This window comes from Lepidochelys kempii, chromosome 23 (assembly GCF_965140285.1).
Source record: "Lepidochelys kempii isolate rLepKem1 chromosome 23, rLepKem1.hap1, whole genome shotgun sequence".
In the NCBI taxonomy this organism is placed as follows: domain Eukaryota; kingdom Metazoa; phylum Chordata; order Testudines; family Cheloniidae; genus Lepidochelys; species Lepidochelys kempii.
Genome location: NC_136402.1, coordinates 5,156,350 through 5,177,075, shown reverse-complemented (window position 1 = coordinate 5,177,075; position 20,726 = coordinate 5,156,350). Strand labels below are relative to the sequence as shown.

General features: G+C 61.0%; 1 protein-coding gene across 1 annotated transcript; it reads right to left on the bottom strand.

Annotated features, from left to right (window-relative positions):
* Positions 1–5,676: 5,676 nt before the first annotated feature.
* GNG8 (G protein subunit gamma 8) lies at positions 5,677–11,258 on the bottom strand. The gene is made up of 4 exons (XM_073321725.1): positions 11,207–11,258; positions 9,857–9,908; positions 6,976–7,082; positions 5,677–5,814 (listed from the first exon to the last, which is right to left on the bottom strand). The coding sequence occupies exons 3-4, from the start codon at positions 7,057–7,059 to the stop codon at positions 5,686–5,688; spliced, it is 213 nt and encodes a 70-aa protein (XP_073177826.1). The 5' UTR covers positions 7,060–7,082; positions 9,857–9,908; positions 11,207–11,258; the 3' UTR covers positions 5,677–5,685.
* Between the last annotated feature and the right edge of the window lie 9,468 nt (positions 11,259–20,726).

Genomic DNA, 20,726 nt, shown 5'->3' with positions numbered 1-20,726 from the left:
TCACCAGGGTCAGTGCGGCTTAGCAATGACCAGCGGGAGCAGGCAGCAGTGCACTGGGGGCAATGGGTGCTGTGTGGTCCCACTCCCCCAGCCATGCTGGCCATCACCCGGCCCCCCACCGCCAGTGGCACTGAAGAGCACTCGCCCGGATGACCACTAGGTGGTGGGCTGGCAAGGGACTCGTGCCTCCAGAGGCGTCTGCTGGGGAAGGGGCTTCGACCCTCCCGCTGGGAAAGCAGGCGCGGGCTGTGTCTGGCCAGGCTGTCCCGGACTCACAGGTCGTGCCCACTCTTGGCCCTGTACGGTCCCTCGGGGGAACCCCCTTCAGTGCGACACCCCTTCTCGGGGGTCCACTCTCTCTCAGGGGTTAAGCCCCTCCTGGAAGCGCACCTCTCTGAGCCTCAGCACGCCGGTCTCTCGCCGTGGGCCCCCTCAGGGAGACCACTCGCTCTGGACCCTGGGGCCTCCACGCCCAGAGGAAATAATGCCCCCCCGATCTCTAGCCCAGAGCAACTCTCAGCCAGCGTAACAAAGGAGGGTTTATTGAGCGTCTGAACCCAGCACAGGAAACTCTCAGGGATCCTCAGGCCTGGCCTCGCTCAGCACAGCACATCCTAGTCTCCCCTGCATCCAGGTGGGCTCTGCCTGCTCTCTCCCTCCAGGCTCGAACCCCTGACCCCCGGCCCCGCCTTTCCAGCTGGGCATCCGATATCACCTCCCGCAAGCCACGCCTCTGTCCATTGTCTTCTGTCCAGGTAAACAGGGTCACCTGGGCCTCCTCCCCTCTCAGCCGTCCTTTGTTCCCCACTGGTTGGAACCGACTGGTCACAGCCCCCGGGGTCCTCTCTCCGCAGCCCATTGTCCTCCCGCTGGCCAGAACCGGCTGAACTGAGCGGGGTCACTTGGCCAGTGACCTGGGGGAAGTTCAGGGCCCCGGCCCCGTGATAAAACATCGGCTATAACATTGGCACTTCCCTCACAGGGAGCACCTCCATGTCACAACCCTGGAGGAGCAGGCCGCACCGCAGGAGCTTGGCATTAGCCCCTTCCGTTTGGTGCAGCCACGTCAGGGGCGAATGCTCAGCGTACACAGGGAAGTGCCGCCCAAATAGATACGGCTGCAGCTTTTTAAGGGCCCACACCATGGCCAGGCGTTCCTTCTCCATGGCCGCATAGTGCTGCTCCCGGGGCAGCAACTTCTTGCTCAGGTACGCAATGGGGTGTCTCTCCCCCTTTGTATCAGTTTGCATCAGCACCGCACCCAGGCCCATGTCTGAGGCGTCGGTGAACACCAGGAAGGGTTTGTTAAAATCCGGGTCTACCAGCACCAGGCTTTGGATAAGTGTCTCCTTCAGCACACAGAGAGCCCTCTGGCACTGCTCGGTCCAGACCACCTTGTCCGGCTTTCTCTTCCTACAAAGCTCCATGAGGGGAGCTAAAGTGGGGCACAAACCTCCGGCAGTACCCTGCCATCCCAGTGAAAGCCTGGACCTGCTTCTTAGTCTGGGGAGTGGGCCAGTCCTTGATTGCCTCCATTTTGGTCAGCTCCGGCTTCAGGTGGCCGATCCCCGCCTTGTGGCCCAGGTAGGACACCTCTGCCATCCCCACCTTGCACTTTCCAGCTTTTATAGTCAGTCCTGTATCCTGCAGGTGACCCAGCCCCCTCTTCACCTGGGACACTGGTCCTTCCAGGTCTCACTAAAGACACAGATATCATCAATGTACGCCAGAGCACAGTCCTCCATCCTCCTTAGTAACTGGTCCACCAGGCGCTGGAAGGTGGCAGGTGCCCCCTTGAGGCCAAAAGGCAGGACCAGGAACTCGAACATCTCTATTGGGGTGGTGAAGGCAGACTTCGCCCTGGCCTCCAGGTCCAAAGGCACCTGCCAGTAGCCTTTGGTGAGATCCATGGTAGTGAGGTACCGGGTGCCCCCCAACTTATCTAGGATCTCATCGGTCCTAGGCATGGGGTAGGCATTGGACACAATGATAGCATTGAGCTTCCGATAGTCCACACAGAACCGGATCGACCCATCCTTCTTGGGGACCAGCACCACGGGAGAGGCCCAGGGGCTGGAGGATGGCTGGATCACCCCTAAAGCCAGCATGTCTCCAACCTCCCCCGTCAAGTTATGGGCTGTTTTCCCAGGGACTCTGAATGGGGAACAGCTGATGGGAGGGTTGGCTTCCGTCTCCACCCGGTGAACAGCCAGATTAGTGAGCCCAGGCCGGTTAGAGAACAGCTGCTGGTATGAATGCAGCACCTCTCTGATCTCAGCCTGCTGGGCAGGGGTTAGCTGGTCTGAGAGGGGAATTGATTCCAGCGAGGGGTCAGCCCCAGCCTCAGGGCGGAGTCCCACCAGGGATCCTCTCCCTTCTCCTCCCACTGCCCACACACAGCCAGCACCAAGTTCTCCCTGTCCCAGTTGACATGGCGCACCACTGGCTGTGTGCCTAGTTGGGCAGTTCCACAACATAGTTCACCTCGTCTACCTGTCTGGTGACCTTGACCGTCCCAGGCAGCTTGCAGCTTGTTCCTCCTCACGGGGATGGGACGCATCACTTGGTCCCCAGTAGCACACGTGCTGAGCGGTTGTACCAGACCTTCTACTTCCTCTGTGCCCTGACCAGGTTTCCCCTGGCCAAGCCCATGAGCTCTGCGAGCTTTTCCCGGAAGGTCAGGACATACTCCACCACTGACTCTCCATCGGGAGAGACCTTCTCCTCCCACTCATCCCTCATCAACTCCAGGGGTCTCCTCGCTCTCCTCCCACACAGCAACTCGAATGGGGAAAACCCTGTGGACTCCTGGGGCACGTCCCTGTATGCGAACAGCAGGTGGGTAAATACTTGTCCCAGTCCTGCGGTTACTGGTCCATAAATGTTTTCAGCATCATATTTAGGGTCCCATTGAACCTCTCTACCAGCCCGTTGGACCGAGGGTGATACACTGAGGCCCAGGTGTGCCGGACCCCACACGTCTCCCACAAGCACTGGAGCAGGGCCAACATGTAGATGGAGCCCTGCTCTGTAAGGACCTCCTTGGGGACCCCACTCTGCTGAAAATGGTCAGCGCCGCGTCTGCCAGGGTGTCTGCCTCAACCAAGGACAAGGCCACCGCCTCGGGGTAGCATGTAGCAAAATCCATCACCACCAGGATATATTTCTTCCCTGACCGGGTTGCCCTGCTGAGGGGCCCCACTATGTCCACAGCCACCTTCTGGAAAGGCTCCTCTATGATGGGCAAAGGTCTCGGGGTGCTTTACACTTATCCCAGGCCTTCCCCCCCCCAACCCCTGCTTCTGGCAGGAGTCACAGGACCTGCAATGCTGCTGGACGGCGTCAAAGACCCCTGCCTGGTGCCGGGTGCCCGGATGCCCGGAAAGGGGGATATCATGGGCCAAATACAACAGTCTGTGGCGGTACCTCTGGGGAACCACCAACTTTCTCCTGGCCTTCCAAGGTTCGGTTTGCCCCGAATCAGCCCATTCCCAGTACAGGAATCCTTTCTCCCACAGTAATCTTTCCTGGCGGTCCTCCCCCTGGGATCCTGCACCGCTGTGGCCAGCAAGGGCCCTCAGATTCTCCAAGGAGGGATCCTCCTGCAGCTCTGTCTGGAATTCAGCTGCTGGGTTTGACGATACAGCCCTGGATGGCAGTGCCTCAGTTTCCCCACCTTGGGACGGAGGCTCCGTCCCAGCCCTGTCAAGCCCTACCCTCGGTGCTTCAGTTCCCCCCTTCAGGAGGTCCCACGTCCCCCGCTGGCTCTGGCTCCGGGTAAGGACCAAGGCGCTCTGAGTGCCGTCCGGCCAGTCCTCCAAGTCATTACCCATTAGCACCTCAGCAGGCAGGTGATCGTGCCCCCCGACCTCTATGGGTCCCTCCTTAGCCCCCCATTTCAGGTGTATCTTCACTACAGGTGGGTGTGGCCCCAGCCTTGGCCCCCTTACCCCAGTCCCAGTTCCCCTCCCCCCTCAGAGCCATGGCCCTGCTCCTGGGCCCAGCAGGGAGGGGGCCACGGAGAGGGGTAAGGGCCCTGGCTTTCAGCAGCCCCACTATTAAGTGTTCCAACACCACTGTGTGCCGGTCTCTGGAGGTACGCGTGTGCACCAAAGCATGCGTGTGTGTGCGTCCATGTTCGTGTGTGCGCGGGCGCATCCATGCATGCGTGTGTGTGCGTGGACGTTGTCCATGCGTGTGTGTGCGCGGACGTTGTCCATGCGTGTGTGTGCGCGGACGTTGTGCATGCGTGTGTGTGCGTGGACGTTGTCCATGCGTGTGTGTGCACGGACGTTGTCCATGCGTGTGTGTGCGTGGACGTTGTGCATGCGTGTGTGTGCGCGGACGTTGTCCATGCGTGTGTGTGCGTGGACGTTGTCCATGCGTGTGTGTGCGTGGACGTTGTGCATGCGTGTGTGTGCGTGGACGTCCATGCGTGTGTGTGCGCGGACGTTGTGCATGCGTGTGTGTGCGTGGACGTTGTGCATGCGTGTGTGTGCGCGGACGTTGTCCATGCGTGTGGACGTGTGTAACACCTCCCAGTGCAGCCGGCGGCTCCTGCCCCTGATGCGTGGCAAGCACATCGACCCAGAGTGGCTCTGACCCGTGTCCTGCCCACTGGGCTGAGCCAGTGAACTCCAGTCTCTTCCCACAGCCCCGGATGTCACCCTGTTATAAGAGGGGAGGGGCAGCATGGGGGACTCCGGTCCCCCACTTCGCTGCAATAGGGGGGGCATTTAGAGTGCAGGGAGATCCTATCCCTTCCCCCACAAGCAGCCAGCTCCCCTCCCTCCTCCTCCTCCCCCTCCCCTGTTCACAGACACATGGCACCCCTAGGCCTCACAGCCACAGCACCCGCTTCCCCAGCGGGGACAGAGCACCTCCGTGGGGGCCTGGGCGATGGGCACACAGCCTCATCTCCCCCCATTGCGGGCCACGGTGCCACAGAGCCTTCTACACCGGAGGGGGCCAAGTCCCTGAATGTCTGTCAGCCACCCCTGGGCATCCCCTATCCCCCCCGGGAGACGGGCCCTGGGGGCTTCGTGACTGGGTGGGGAACAGCAGGGGGGAGATGAAACCTGGGGACTCGGTGGGGACAGCGTCTGGGGTCTCAGTATCTGGGTGGGGGTAGTGGGGAGGAGATGGAATCTGGGGCAGCGGAGGGGATGGGCTCAGTGACCAGACAGGAGCAGCAGGGCGAGGAAAGCTAGAACCAGGGGTCCTGTTTGGGGAGGGGGACAGGGCCTGTGGGCTGAGTGACCAGGTGGTGGCTGTTGGGGGGGGACGGGACCTGAGGGCCCAGGGACCAGGCGGGGCAGTGGGAGGGACAGGACCTGGGGCCTCAGTGACCCGGTGGGAGCAGCACGGGGGGACAGGACCTGGGGATGTGGGGGGACAGGGGCTGGGGGACGCAATGACCAGGCAGGGGCAGAGGGAGAGTAACTCTGCACTGTGTTTATTGATCTTGGAAACAGCAGCCAAGGGGTGAATCCACAGAGATAATGTTCACTGGTGGGGGGGAGAAAGGAGGACAGGTGAAGCAGACGCCCCAGGTCAGTCAGGGTGTGCAGCCCACACCCCATGCTCTGTCCCCCAGTGTCCACCGACCTCCCCCCCAGTCTCTGACCCACTCTCCGCTCCCCTATGCTAAAGCTGGGCGGGGTGCTGAGTCGCTGGCTGCAGGGCTCAAAGCACGATGCAGAAGAGCCGCTTTTCGCGGAAGGGGTTCTCCGAGGAGGGCACCGGGGTCACCAGCGGGTCCTCTTTGGCATGCGCCTCGCAATAAGCCAGCAAATCAGCCGCCGCCTTTGACACCTGCCACAGGGAGGAAAGGGTTAAACACGCCCACCGGTGCCCAGGGAGAGCCCCCTCTGCTGGCCATAGAGCCACTGGGCGATTTCCCAGCCAGCGCTCCCCCCACAGCCAGCTCCTGCCCCGCTCCCCACAGCGCCCCCTGCTGGGAGAGGCTGGGACTGGAATAGCCAGGAGCTCCCCCCACAGCCACCTCCTGCCCTGCTCCCCACAGCGCCCCCTGCTGGGAGAGGCTGGGACTGGAATAGCCAGGAGCTCCCCCCACAGCCACCTCCTGCCCCGCTCCCCACAGCGCCCCCTGCTGGGAGAGGCTGGGACTGGAATAGCCAGGAGCTCCCCCCACAGCCACCTCCTGCCCCGCTCCCCACAGCGCCCCCTGCTGGGAGAGGCTGGGACTGGAGTAACCAGGGGCTCCCCCCACAGCCAGCTCCTGCCCCGCTCCCCACAGCGCCCCCTGCTGGGAGAGGCTGGGACTGGAATAGCCAGGAGCTCCCCCCACAGCCACCTCCTGCCCCGCTCCCCACAGCGCCCCCTGCTGGGAGAGGCTGGGACTGGAATAGCCAGGAGCTCCCCACACAGCCACCTCCTGCCCCGCTCCCCACAGCGCCCCCTGCTGGGAGAGGCTGGGACTGGAATAGCCAGGAGCTCCCCACACAGCCACCTCCTGCCCCGCTCCCCACAGCGCCCCCTGCTGGGAGAGGCTGGGACTGGAATAGCCAGGAGCTCCCCCCACAGCCAGCTCCTGCCCCGCTCCCCAAAGCGCCCCCTGCTTGGAGAGGCCGGGACTGGAGTAACCGGGAGCTCCCCCCACAGCCAGCTCCTGCCCCGCTCCCCACAGCGCCCCCTGCTGGGAGATGCCGGGACTGGAGTAACCGGGAGCTCCCCTCACAGCCAGCACCCCTGCCCTGCTCCCCACAGTGCCCCCTTCTGGGAGAGGCTGGGACTGGAGTAATCGGGAGCTCCCCACGCATCCAGCTCCTGCCCTGCTCCCCACAGCGCCCCCTGCTGGGAGTGGCCGGGACTGGAGTAATCGGGAGCTCCCCCCACAGCCAGCATGCAGCGAGGATGGCATTAGGGGTGGGGCTTCCACAGCCGTGGAGACAGTGGCACGGGGGCGGGGTTTGCACGCCCATGTGAGGAGGCGGCGGTGGAGGAGAGTCACACCTTCATGCGGTCAATGTTCACCTCCAGCTTGAGCTGCTCCACCGTCTTGCGGGCCTCGGCGATCTTGGCCATGTTGTTGGACATGGTTCCCCAGCCAGGCGCTTGCCCTGCAGGGAGCAGGCGGAGAGGGGCGAGCGGACCCGGGGGAGTGAGGGGAAGGTGGGGGGGGCAGAGAGAGCTGATGTAACTCGTCACGGGCTGCTGTCCCCATTGGGACACAACTCCCCGAGCCCCAGACCCACGCCTGCCTCTCGCACGCTCCCTGCTCCCTTGTCTATAGGGGGCGCCAGCTCTGCTCCAGCCCCAGGGCAGTGGGGACTGGCTGGCTCGGGGGGGCGGGCAATGGGATATGGGGCCCTTCCCCTCCAGGTGCTGGCTCAAGTACAAAGTCATCCCCGCTGAGTGGCTCATATGTGAGGCGTTGACGGGGGTCTCAGTCACAGACCACCCCCATGAGAGCGGAAAGGGTGGCAGAGGAGGAGATGCCGGGCCAAGGGCCCGTCCCTCTAGGGCAGGGCCACATTGGCAGGGGAGGAGCCTATGCAGGGGAAGGGACGGCTCAGTGGTTTGAGCATTGGAGGGTTGTGAGTTCAATCCCTGACGGGGCCATTTAGGGTTCTGGGGCAAAATTTGGGGAATTGGTCCTGCTTTGCACAGATGATCTCCTGAGGTTCCTTCCAACCCTGAGATTCTATGATATGTCTGTGGTGTGCATAGTATGTATATGTTTGCATGCATGTACAGGGGGTGGGGGTGTGTATATATACGTAGAGGCAGTCCTATCTGTTATTGGCCCGACATCTGTTGGTGGAAGAGTCACGCTTTTGAGCTGCATGAGAGCTCCTCTTCCCGTCTGGGGAAGGAAGCAGAGTACATGTATGTGCATGCATGTATGTTTGCGTGTGCCTATGAGCTCACCCTGCCCCCCCGCAACCCTGAGCTCTCTGCTCCATCCATGCCTCCCCCCAGCACAGAGCTACTAAACTTTAAAGGCAGCTCAGTGGAGCTGCTGGGCCAGGAGGCGGGGGGGAGGGGGCTGGAGGCTGGCTGTGCTGGGGACCACGGGGAACCCACCGCTTCAGACTTGATCCAAGAAAGGGAAATTATCCACACTCCGGGAAGAGGGGGAGGCGTATCGGGGGGGCTGGCTAATTAGGGCCTTGCAGCAGCTTTCCCCCTCTACTTCAGCCCTGCCTGCAGGCGGTCCCTGATTAGCTATGCTCAAAGCAGCCGGCTAATTGCTCAGCCAGGTGCAGGGAAATGTCACCTGTTCCAGGGCTGGCACAGGGAAGGCCAGCGCTTAAGTGGCATAACAGGGGGCACTGCATGGCTAGAAGCCTGGGGCAGGGCCTTTAAAGGGACAGTGCCTCTGCAGTCTTTACCCAACTGAGCTGTGCGGGGGCCAGGGGTGGAGGGAGGCCTGAAATACTGCGAATCTTGGAGGCTCTAAGTCGTGAGCCAGTCTGTAAAATCCCATGAAGGTGGCTCCGGCAGGGAAGCTCCCACCAATCAGGGTTAGGAATATGGGGGTGACAGAGTCTCTGTCAGGAACGGGGGCCCACCAGAACCCCTCGAGGCAGAGGCAGTTGTTAAAATATTGGGGAAAGGGGTGACTGGGAAGTTAATAAAATGCAGAGAAGTTTTTCTGGGGGGATCGGTTAGAGTTTGGGGGCAATGGTGCAAGTCAAATCCGCTTGCTTTGTGCTGTTCTAAAGAGCACCCATTCCCCACCCCGAGCCAGTAACGCTGGGGGAGCTGGCTGGGCCTCTCATTTGCCCGGCTTCATGAGCCTGCAGGGTGTGTGCCGTTTGTAAGCGAGGAAGGCCACCTGCTCGTGAAACATCAGAGCTAAAGGTATATGTGTTGCTGGTGTGCACTGGCGTGTGGACGTGCATCCACGTGCAAGTTCGTGCCAGGGCGTGTGTTAATGCACGAATGCCTGCATGCTTATGTCTGAATGGGTGGGTGTGCCCGAGCGCAGGTTCTTACGGACATTTGTGCCTGTGCGGATGCAGGCATGGGAGTGCGTGAGTGTGCAAATGGGAGTGCAAGGACTTACACACGTATGTATGTGTGCAAGGGCATGTGAGGACAAGGGCTTATGGGCATGCATCTGCGTGGACAGGGCCATGGGGAGGGGATGTGTGTGCTAAAGTGTGCACATGAGAGTGTAAAGACTTGCACATGTGTGTGCACGAGTGTGCGTGTGCATGTGGGGGGGTTGCACACAGTGAGCGTGCATGGGTGGACACAAGCAGACACGTTCTCCCGCGGAGGAGGTGTCCCAAGCGCCAGGCCCTCCCTAGCTTTGCAGCTGCTGCTGCGGGAGATGCTGGTCCCTGATCTCTGCTCTCAGCAGGTAAATAACAGAGGGGCTGGGCCTTGGCTGCTCTGTTTTTCAATTCCAGATTTGTCCCCCCATGCGGGGACCTGGAATCTGACCCCTATCAGTCGCTGGAGGCACAAATACCTCCTTCCTTCCAGATTTGCACATCCAGCTGGACTCATACCCTCTCTGGCAGGGTCACCAGCCACAGAGCTCCTGCCCGGGAAGCCAAGCCAATGGCACAGCTGGCTCTGCACTGCCATCTGTAGGGACTCTGGCAGGTATGTGGTGGGGGGCAGAGATGGGGCAGGAAAGAGAGGGCTTGGGGGGTTATTACAAAGCAAATCTCCTGCATGCCTTGGACCAGCGTGGTGAGTTGAGGTCCAAGAGCCAGGTGGAATGCATGTCCCGCCCTGCCTCAGGAGAGTCCGGGCTTGGGTCTGGTTCTGGTGCTGACCCAAATGGATCGGAAGCTGCTGAGCCTGCAAAACCCATCTGGGAATCTCACTCAGTTTTAGGGCCTGCAGTATAGATCCGGACCTGCTTATAACTCACCTTCACCAGTGATTTGGTTTATTCAGCGGCAGCTCTTGGGAACAAAGGTGAGCTGGGGATAAAGAGTTTTCAGAACTTCTGAGGATAGATCTATTTATCTATCTATCCATCTATCTATCTAATCTATCCCCATACACTGCCTCTATCTAATCTAATCTATCTATCCCCATTTACCCCCTCTATCTATCTATCTATCTATCTATCTATCTATCTATCTATCTATCTATCTATCCCCATTCACCCCCTCTATCTATCTATCCATCTATCTATCTAATCTATCCCCATATACCCCATCTATCTATCTATCTATCTATCTATCTATCTATCTATCTATCTATCTATCTATCTATCTATCCCCATTCACCCCCTCTATCTATCTATCCATCTATCTATCTAATCTATCCCCATATACCCCATCTATCTATCTATCTATCTATCTATCTATCTATCCATCTATCCATCTATCTATCTAATCTATCCCCATATACCCCATCTATCTATCTATCTATCTATCTATCTATCTATCTATCTATCTATCTATCTATCTATCTAATCTTCTTACATCAGTGCCCATCTCTGCTACATCTGGGCAAGATTGCTCGGTTCTAAGAATGAGATTTGGGCATGGAGGTTCATACTTTTCCCCCCCAGTCTGGCCCCTGTCACTGGAGGAGTGCAAGAGAATGAGTAGGTGTCACCAGAGGGAGGGGTGGTCTAGAGATTTGGTGAGGGACCCTGGGCATCAGGATTCCTGGGTTCTAGCCCCAGCTCTGGGAGCAGAATGGAGTCTAGGGTCCAGAGCAGGGGGGCCTGGGAGCCAGAGCACCTGGTGCTAGTCCTGGCTTACTGGGGGACCCTGGGCAAACCCCTTTCTGCCCCTGAGCCCCCCTCTGAAACAGGGCTAGGGAGCCTGACCCCATGCTGGGAAGGAAGCAGTTAGTTTTGCTTGGCAAAGGCTCTGAGACCCTTGGAGCAGAGGACGGAGAGAGACCAGATGCCCCCTTAGCTGTGATTGCGCCCCAGCCTGCCAGCTGCCCCCTGAGGGCAGGGAGACCAGTCCCCGCTGGCATTGCACGGAGCAGTCTGGGGCATGGGGGAGCTTTAGCTGCTCCCCGGCCGACGGGGATCATGGCTGTCGGATGCTCCGGGGCCAGCTGGGTCCCAGGAGTTCTTAGGGGACAGCGAGGTTCACTACAGCGAACAGGGAGCCTTCTAGCTCGGCACTAGCTGCCCAGGGGGGAGATCAGCACTCCCCATGTCAGAACCCCAGCCCAGGGCAGTTTAGGAAGGGGTGGGTCACTTTCGAGGGGACGCGGGGTGGAAGGGGATGGGGGCTGAGCCAGCTCCTACCTGTTGCCAAAGTGTCCGGGTCTCTCGGATGGAGTGAGCAGCGTCAGCTCCCCACACAGCAGCCTCTGGTGTGAAGCATCTCTGAGTGTCACCTCCCCCTGCCCCCCCTGGGGGCCGCTGGCTCAGCAGGGTGGCTCGCAGCAGCTGACAGAGTGGGGGGAGGCAGGGCCAGCACCGGAGCCCTGTGATCACACATGGAAGGACGGAGGTGAGCACGCTTGTGGCTGGACAGACGGGCAGACACGGCGGGATGGACACACAGACACATGCCAAGGAGCAAACAGATGCGCAGGCCCGTGGGCACACCCCCGTGGCCAGACAGACGCACGGACCCAAGGGCAAATGCCCTCCCCCAACCCCTTGATAGACAGAGACACGTGGGCACAGACAGACAGCCATGGGGCGCGCACACGGACAGACAGATGGACACGCGCACACGGAAGGGTGGATGGACACACACACACTCACAGTCAGGTGCGTGCAGGAAGCCCCCTCCACGGTCGGACTGACACAGACTGGTGCAACGGGACTGCCAGGCACGGAAGCCTTCGTGCTCACGCACACACAAACACACACACACCCCCCGTGTGCACAAACGCACCCCAGCTCTGTGCTCACACATACTCAGTTCGCAGGGCCTGTTCTCTGCCGCTCGTGCCATCATGTGGTCCAGTGCCAAGGGACGCCACATTCGGGCATGGAAGTGCCCTCCCACGCTGCCTTCCCCACTGACCCACAGAGAAGGAGGCCCCAGGATTCTGGGGGTGCCTTTCTCTCTGTCACTGGGGATTGGGCGTTCCCAGCCCCAGAGCAAGGGGTCCACATGTTCCCTTTAGGGAATGGCTGACGGGCTGCAGCCCAAGCTGGCTGTGTGTAAGTGGGTGGCTAATGGGCTGCCCGTATCCCCTTCACCCTCAGCAGGCCACAAGGCTCCAAGCCTTACCCAGACTCCTCTCGAGACATGGACCCTGGAAGGCTCCAGCCCCCAGGCAAAAGGGCACCCCGAGATTGGGGGGGAGCTACCCTGCAACTGCACTTGGACAAGACAATGGGGGAGCAACCAGACCTTTCCAGTCGCATTCCCTGTTACCCAGAATCCCCCAGGGCTCTGCCCAGCCCCTGCGCCCCATTCCCAGTTACCAAGAATCCCCCAGGGCCCTGCTCAGCTCCTGCTCCCGATTTTCTGTTATGTGCAATGACTTTGCTTTGTCTCTCCCCGTCCCTGGGACCCCGAGTCCGGTCCTTTGCACTCTGTGCCGTCCTCCCCACATGCAGCCCTGGCATTATCCACATGGGGGCACCGAAGGACAGGGGATCCGTACAGCGCTTGGGATCATGCCACCGACCCCAGAGCTGGCAGACAGTGGGGTGCATGGGGGAGGGTGCCAGGGTCTCTCCCGCTGAAGGTTTCCTCCTCCCGCCCTCCCGCCCCATGGAGCTCACACCTGGAGAGGGCATGGGGTCCACGCAGGGCAAGAGGGCCTTAGACATGGGTACAGGCCCTGCTGGGCTCGAGGACGGTGCTGCTCAGCCCCGGAAGCCCTGGGATCTTCAGCATGAGCCAGAAGCTGGCCGGGCTGCAGGGGCTGCCCTCGTGTCTCACGAGAGCGTGCCGCGTGGGCAGGACGGCGCCGCGGGGCCGGCGGTGCAATGGAGTACGGGCTGCAGGAGGGCGGGGGCTCAGAGCGCGTGTACCCGTGCGCATTGGGCGGTGAGCGTGGCACGCGCAATGCCGGTGAGGCGGGACAGGAGCGAATCTCCGGGGGAGGCGGGAGATCGCGGCACGGGCCGCGCATGGCCGTGCGGGGAAGCCGTGCCCCTGCAGAGGGCTCTGATCGGGCTGGGGCACATGCCCCTGTGCCCTGGTGTCACGGGGAGAGGCGGGCGCTCTCGGCTCTGAGCACCAGCCCCGCTGCAGCCTCCATGGCAGCCATAAGGGCCTCAAGGGGCTAAAATTAGCCCCAGCAGATCCCAGCAGGGCCTCACGGATTCCAGAGGGGCGGGGGGGGGATGATGGAGGGATAGAAAGAGAGGGGACGGGGAAAGGTGGGGGGGAGAGAGAAAAGGAGGGGGCAAGGGGAAAGGGAGGAGGGGGAAGAGGTAGAGTGGGTGGGGGAGGGGAAAAGAGCAAGCGAGCATGAGTGCTGGAATCAGCTGGCCCCACACTCGAGGTGGGGGAGACAAGGCCATTAAAGGAGCTGAACGGCAGGGAGGGGGTTGCTGGGGAGGGGGCAACAGAGAGAGATGTCTAGAATGAGGGCAAATGAGCTCCATGGGACCAGCTCGGTCCATGGACCAGCTCCCATGCCCACACACACACACACTCCTGCCCCACATCCACGTCCTCCTGGGATGGGACAGGGGAGTGGATTGCCTCCATCTAGCTCCTTTCCTGCTGAATCCTCCCCTGCAACCCCCCTCTCCTCCCCAAATTACCAGCCGGAAGCTCCGAGTGCACCCCGCCCCCCAGAGAGCAGTGCCTCCCAGGTGTCCCGACACGTTGCAGCCACTCAGACCGGGACTCCGTATTTAATTATTTGTTCTTTTTACTGTTTTCGGCCCCCGCTTCCTGCCAACGAGGCTTTATGTGGCCTTTGGAGCGTCTTGGCTGCATCTCAGCCTGGGTGACACTGCCCTCCCTCTCCCCCATAGCCCGCCCTGGAGACGGGATTCTCCTGCACTTTCTGTCCCAAACAGTGTTTGGTTTTGCCATTAAAATGGCTGTCGCATCCCACCCCAGAGGTGGCTGCATTTCAGTGCCGAGGGAGGCATTGCTCTATAAACAGCTGCTGTGTTCCACCCCAGAGGCGGCTGCATCTCAGTGCTGGGGGAAGGATTTCTGTATAAACAATTGCTGCGTCCCACCCCAGAGTTGGCTGCATCTCAGTACCCGGCAAGGGGTACACCTGTGTGCCGTATCCCAGTGGTGGCTGCAATTCAGCGCTGGGTGAGGTGTCCTTGTATAAACAGCTGCCGTGCCCCACCCCAGAAGCAGCTGCATGTCTACGCTGTGTGACGCGACTCCTCTCTGTTTTTGTTTAATAGCCGTCTTCTCCTAACACTTCCTAGCAGCAGCTGTGGTAAAATCCAAATCCTCCTCCACCAGCCCAGATCACTTGAAGCCGAAGGAGAATCCACACCGGCAGTGATGGGCCTTGACACGTACAGTGGCACATAGGCCTTGTGCTGTCTACACCGGGGGTTAGGCTGGCTACATCTCTCGGGGATGTGCATTCCAGTGCAGATCAACCCTAAGGAAGGGGATTCCAGGCACCGGTTCCTTGGTAAAGTCACTTCAGCCCCTCCGCACTTCCGGTGCCCTGCACCCTGGGACTGCCCAGCCGAGGATGCCCTGCCCCCCCTCCGGCGTTTGAACCCGGGGCCATCAGAGCTGCGGCTCTGTCCCTGGAGAGACAGGACCGGCTGGCTGAGCCGCCTCGGGAAGCCATGGAGCGGTCGCTAGAGGGTGGCGCCAATCCACGCTCTCCTGGCGTGAGTGGTGCCAATCCCCGCAGCTGGGAGCGGAGAGCGGTGGGTAATTGTCAGGTGCAGAGCAGTGCATTGTGGGACGGGACCAGCTGCAGCCATGCGGCTTCCTATCCCTGTATGCATGGCTTGGCCAAGACTGAACTAAAGGCCCCATCCCTGTGGCATGGACCCAATCTTGCCACCCCGCAGACACATTGTTGCAACATCTACCGCCTTAGTGTAGATGGGCCCTGCAGGGAGGCAGCTTTGCTTTTCCCCTCGAGTCCTCGGCCAGCCCTGGGAGTCCTTCGCACGGAGGGCTGGCGGGGAAGGAGCCGGCGGAAGGGTTAACATAATCCTCTCGTCCCTTCGCCCACTTCTCCAGAGGCAGGCGCTTGCAATATGGTCGCCATGGCGACGGCACCAGCCCGTTCTGATACCGGAAGAAGCGAGGGGTGGGAAAGCCGGGGTGTGGAATCGGTTCATTAAGATCTGGGCGATAGTGGAGGAGGAGGAATCGGGCACATTCCAGAGGGAAACGAGACAGAGAAAGGGCTCCTGCAAATTATCTCGCACGTTTCGACAGTGCCTGTCGCTCATGTCCTTTTAGGGAAATATTCACCCAGACCTGAGATGCCGCCACCTCTGGGGTGAGGTGCAGCAGCTGTTTATACACGGATCCTCCATCCAGCACTGAAATGCAGCTGCCTCTGGGGTGGGAGTGCAGCAGCTGTTTATACACGGATCCTCCATCCAGCACTGAAATGCAGCTGCCTCTGGGGTGGGGGTGCAGCAGCTGTTTATACAAGGAACCTTCACCCAGTGCTTAAATGCAGTTTCCTCTGGCAGGGGGTACAGGGACTCTTTCTACAGGGATTGTTCACCCAGCACTGAGCTGCAGTCACCTCTGGGGAGGGGTGTGGCAGCTGTTTATACAGGGATCCTTTTCTTGGCACTGAGATGCAGCTGCCTCTGGAGTGAGCGTGACAGCTGTTCATACAAGAATTCTCTGCCCACCACTGAAATGCAGCTGCCTCTGGGGTGGGATGCATGGGCTCTCTTTACACAGGGAGTTTTTACCCAGCACTGAGATGCAGCCACCTCTGGAGTGGGCCTCAGCAGCTGTTTAAACAAGGAGTTTCCCCACCCAGTCCCCCAGACTTTCTCAGCAATGCTGATTTCTCATCTGTCAGCCTGGTCCTAGTCACTGCAGGGGGGAGCCAGAGTGGATTCAGCCAGGTGGGATCTAGAGAGACCCTCCCCCGTGCCTCCAGATTAACATCCAGTTCAAGGCAGGCAGCCCACCCCAGTGTCCTACCCTAGCCTTCCCCTCTCCCCCCACCCATGGGTGAGTCTGAACCAAACTGGAACTCACGGGATGCCCCCAGGGCACAGGCATGAGGAGCCAGCCAGCTCCCAGCACTTGCCAATGCATCCCATCATTCCCACCTTGGCTACTCACGCCTGCCCTGTGCCCGGGCACCGGTGCATTGTGGGAAAATCCCGTCCATTTGCGTCTCCTCTGCCCAGGCTCTGGAGTGGCTTTCCCAGGGTGCACGGTTCCTGGGGGCATAGGGGAAGAGACGGGACCGGCCAGCTTAGAGTCGCCAGGTTGGAGGGTCTGATGGAACCACAGAGGGCCCAGCAGCCTCCATAGAAAACCCCCTTTAGATTACAGTCAGCTCAGTCCTGGCTGCAAAAGGCAAGTTGTGCAGGGAAGGGAGTGGGGGTGGGATGTAGGGGAATGGTGCTAGGGCCCCCCCCACACAAAAAAATCTATGAATCACCTTCAGACCTCCCAGTAGCCCCTGTGATGGCCAGACACTGCGGAGGAGAATCTCGCTGCGCTGGGGTCCCCGGTTGGGTGCTGGCAGGGCACTGCTGTGGGGAAGCTCACAACGCTGGAGCCCCCAGCTGGGTGCTGGCCAAGTTCAGGGCCCCTCTGCTGCAGAACTGGCCCACTGGCCCAGAATTCCTAGTCCCCTTGGCCCAAACCCAGCCCAGCCCTTTGTCCCCTTAGATTGGGTTGCTTTACCTCATCTCCCCAGCCTGGCTCACGGTCTCCAGGCCGGGCCAGTCTCCTGTTCACAGTGCGCGGCTGCCGTCTAATTACCCCCTGCGGCCCCAGACTCATTAATCAGCCCCATGATGCTGCCTTAATTAATTGCCTCCTCCCTATTGTAATATTGGCCAGTTGTTCCGTTCCAGAAAAGTTAGCCCCGTGACACCAAACCGATCAATTACCCCCACCCCAGGGTGCCAGGGGAACGAGGCCGTTCATCGCCCCCCATAGGGCACCAAGTGCCCAGTGAGCCAGCTGCCTCCTGCCACCATCCCGGCTTGTTAACCCTCCATTAGCAGGACCGTAGCTGCTCAGACTCAGCCCAATGGGCACCTATAAGGGGCCAGGATAGAACGACTGGCAGGGGGCCCAGCTTGGCTCATTGCCTGGGGGACTTGCCCGTCTGAGGGGGAGGCATCCCACTGTGGGTAAGGTAGTTTGTTAACCCTATGGTGCCTGAAGGCAGGAGCACAGCCGGCTTCAGCCGGCACTGCCCTGGAGAAGCTCACAGCACGGCAGAGATCAGAGTAGAAGCCAGTTCTCAGCAGTGGGCGATCCAGGCAGAGGGATGGGTGGACACCTTGTGAGGGGCATGTGTGTGGGGGGGGGTTGAGCTCCATTCTCAGGCCCCTCTGCCCTGGAAACAGCCCCTTCAGACTCTCCCCCGCCCCACACACAGGGGGCCTCTCTGCTCAGTGTAGAGCTGACTCCCAACCCCTGGCGTAGGGAGCAGATCGGGGGTGTGGCCGGAGCACATTGCGCTGTGGCTATTCACTGCCCCCCCACCCCCCAAGACATAGAGGGTGCACCCCTGACCGGGAACTGGGAAGAGCCCTGAATGTGAGGAACACAAAGAGAGTTAACCCTTCCCTTCTCCCAAGCGTAGGGAGTTGGGACTCAGGCCAGCTGCCTGCCATCTCCATGTGCCAGGAGGGGTAGGAGCGAAGCAGGTGTGGGTGGACATGCCAGGGCCCCTTCCTGGGCCAGAGTAACCCCTTTCCCGGGGGAGCAGAGCTCAGCCCCGGTCCTGCAGTGATCCGGGGCTCAGGGGAGCGGGAGGAGGGGGAGGGGGCAGGAGAAATGCGGGAGTCTGGCAACGCTCCGTCCCTGCCACCGCCTGCGAGGTATTTTTAGCGGCTCTGTGGGAAGGTGCTGCCTGACTCAGGCTTCATGTTCCCTGCAGTTTAGCAGCTCTCCAGTTGGGCCTGGCTCCTGCTGTAAGGAATCTCGCAGCACCATGTTCCCCAGCTGGCACCGCCCGGAGGAAGCTCGCAGCACCACGCTCCCCAACCGGCACTGCCCGGAGGAAGCTCGCAGCACTGCAGCCTCGCCTAGTGCCAATGCCCCTTGGGAGGCAACTGGCGCTTTGCCAGCTCCAAGCTGTACTATCCAGCCCCACTGCCCTGATGTCGTCCCCCCCGCCTGCCCCCGCCGGGACTCCCACCCCTGCTGCTGGGAGAACCCTGGAATGGCACAACAGGCCCCCAGGGACCCGCACACCCAGATCTGGGCCTCTGCCGGGACGAAGGTCTGGTGTGGCTGCAGGAGGGGTGGGTCCCCTCCTCCCCGCCCCGAAAAGGATCTGCTCTGGGGATTATTTCGGGCAGTTCTTTTGCCTCGCAGGGGGGGTCAGATGAGCGGGTCGCAATGGACCCTTCCGGTCTTGGGATCAAGGCACCTGGCACCAAGGAATGGGGCACCACCTGCCCGCACACCCAGATCTGGTACTCCCCCCCCCGTCCCGGGGCTGGCGAAGTGGCCCCATACCCGCTGGGAGTTGGGGGAGGCGATCGTGGGTCCCACAGGCCTGTCTCACCTCCCCCCGCCCCAGCCTGAAATGCGCACAGTCCCAGCGGCTGGTGGGTTTGGCTCGGGGCAGGCCATGAAAGGGGGCCACTGTCTCACATCTGGCAGGCATTAGACTTCAGTCAGCCAGAGCCGCCAGCCCCCTCCCCACGTCCCCCCTCCGCCACAGCCTGCCCCTCCCCAGGTCCCAGCGCACCCCCCACAACTCCCCCACTGCACAGCAGAGCCCAGCCCCTCACCAGAGCCCAACCCACCCTTCCCCACAGCCCAGGCTCCCTGCCTGCCAGATCCCAGCTCTGCCCCCCCACCCACCCAGCAAAGCCGAGCCCCCCCCAACATCCCCCTCCTACACACCAGCCCCCTCCCACAGCCCAGCCCCCCACTCCCGCCAGAGCCAACCACTGCAAACACCGCCCCCCGGCTCTTGGGGGAGCCCAACATATTCACATCCTGCCCCACAATAGCCCATTCCCCACCCCACAACCTCCAACCCTCCCCTCCATAACAGCCCTCCTCACCCCACCCACTCCCCCTCTGCTTGGGTTTCAGTGTGATTTGCAGATGGTACAAATTAAAGGGTGTGGTCCCATCCCCCCCCTCATTCCCTGGACCAATCCCCCCCGTTTCTACCCCAGGCTCCCCTAATGGGAGGCAGCCAGATGCTCCCTGCTTTTCTCCCCTCCCCCATGCAAGGAGATGGAGCACGCAGGGAGGGGGCAGGCAGAACCTGGCCTGCAGCACCAGTGTGAATGGGGGGAGGTAAAACCTTCTGCCCCAGCGAGTGGGGGTGTCCCATTCCCACCCAGAGAGAGAGGCATGGGGGGGTGAACCCCTCATTTGTATCATGCACAAGGCAGGGTGGGAGGGAGGTGAACCCCACATTTGTATCATGCACAAGGCAGGGTGGGAAAGGGAAGACACTTGGTAGCTCAGGTTTGGGGGTGCAGGGGCAGAGGGGCTCAGTGGCTCAGGTTTGGGGGTACAGAGCGCAGCAACTTAGGCTTGGGATATGGGGGCGAGGGGTGCAGAGCACTGCCGCTCAGGTTTGGGGGGGCAAGGGGGGCATGGGACTTCGCAGGCCAGGTTTGGAGGTGCAGAGAGCACAACAGCACAGGTGTCAGGGTGCAGGGGCAGGAGAAAAAGCACAACGCCGCCATGAGGGTGCAGAGAGCGCGGAAGCTCAGATTTTGGAGCGGGGAGACAACAGCCTAGGCCGGGGGAGCAGAGACAATCTGCATAGGCGAGGTGGAGGGGGGCAGGGAGCAGAACTGGCTCCACACTTTGGCTTCCAAGCAGGGCTGGAGGAGGAGAACGTGCATGTTGTCCACAGCTCGTAATAATTCAGCTGAGCAAGGGCCGGGGGGAGGGGAGGGGGCCAAGCGCTGGCGTTCGTGGGGCTGAGGGAAAGAATTTGGAAGGCAGGAACGTTTTCCTGGCTGCTTCACACATCTGGTTTTCATAAGGGGCTCTGGGCGAAGCGTTTTTAACAGGGACTGCCTGGAGCTCAAAGCAGCCCATGGACATGGCTGCAGCCTGGAATCTCCCTCCAAATTCTCTATTGGTGTCAGGGGTGGGATGATGCCAGCATGCTGCCATGGAGGGATTGACCCACGCCAGGCACGGGGAGGTGGATGAAATGCCAGGGGCATTGGTGTGGGGATGCTAAAGCCGCCCAAGCCTGAGGTTTGTGGCCTGCTTTCCCCAGCCACACCAGGGTATCTAGCTACTTGTTTGCATACTCACGGACATACACTGTATGCAATGAGGGGCCCCGATCTCGGTCACTGCATGTCTGGGCAGCGCCCGGCCCGACGGGGGCACTGATCTTGGTCACTGCGTGTCTGGGCAGCGCCTGGCCCGACGGGGCCCCGATCTCGGTCACTGCGTGTCTGGGCAGCGCCCGGCCCGACGGGGGCCCTGATCTCGGTCACTGCGTGTCTGGGCAGCGCCTGGCCCGACGGGGCCCCGATCTCGGTCACTGTGTGTCTGGGCAGCGCCCGGCCCGACGGGGGCCCTGATCTCGGTCACTGCGTGTCTGGGCAGCGCCTGGCCCGACGGGGCCCCGATCTCAATTGGGGTTTTCTGTGTGTTACCATATTAACAAATATGGCTCAGCAACCCGCCCCCTTAACTTTGTGGGTGCTTCAATCCCTGCCCCGCCCCACCCCACCAGTAAAGCGGCAC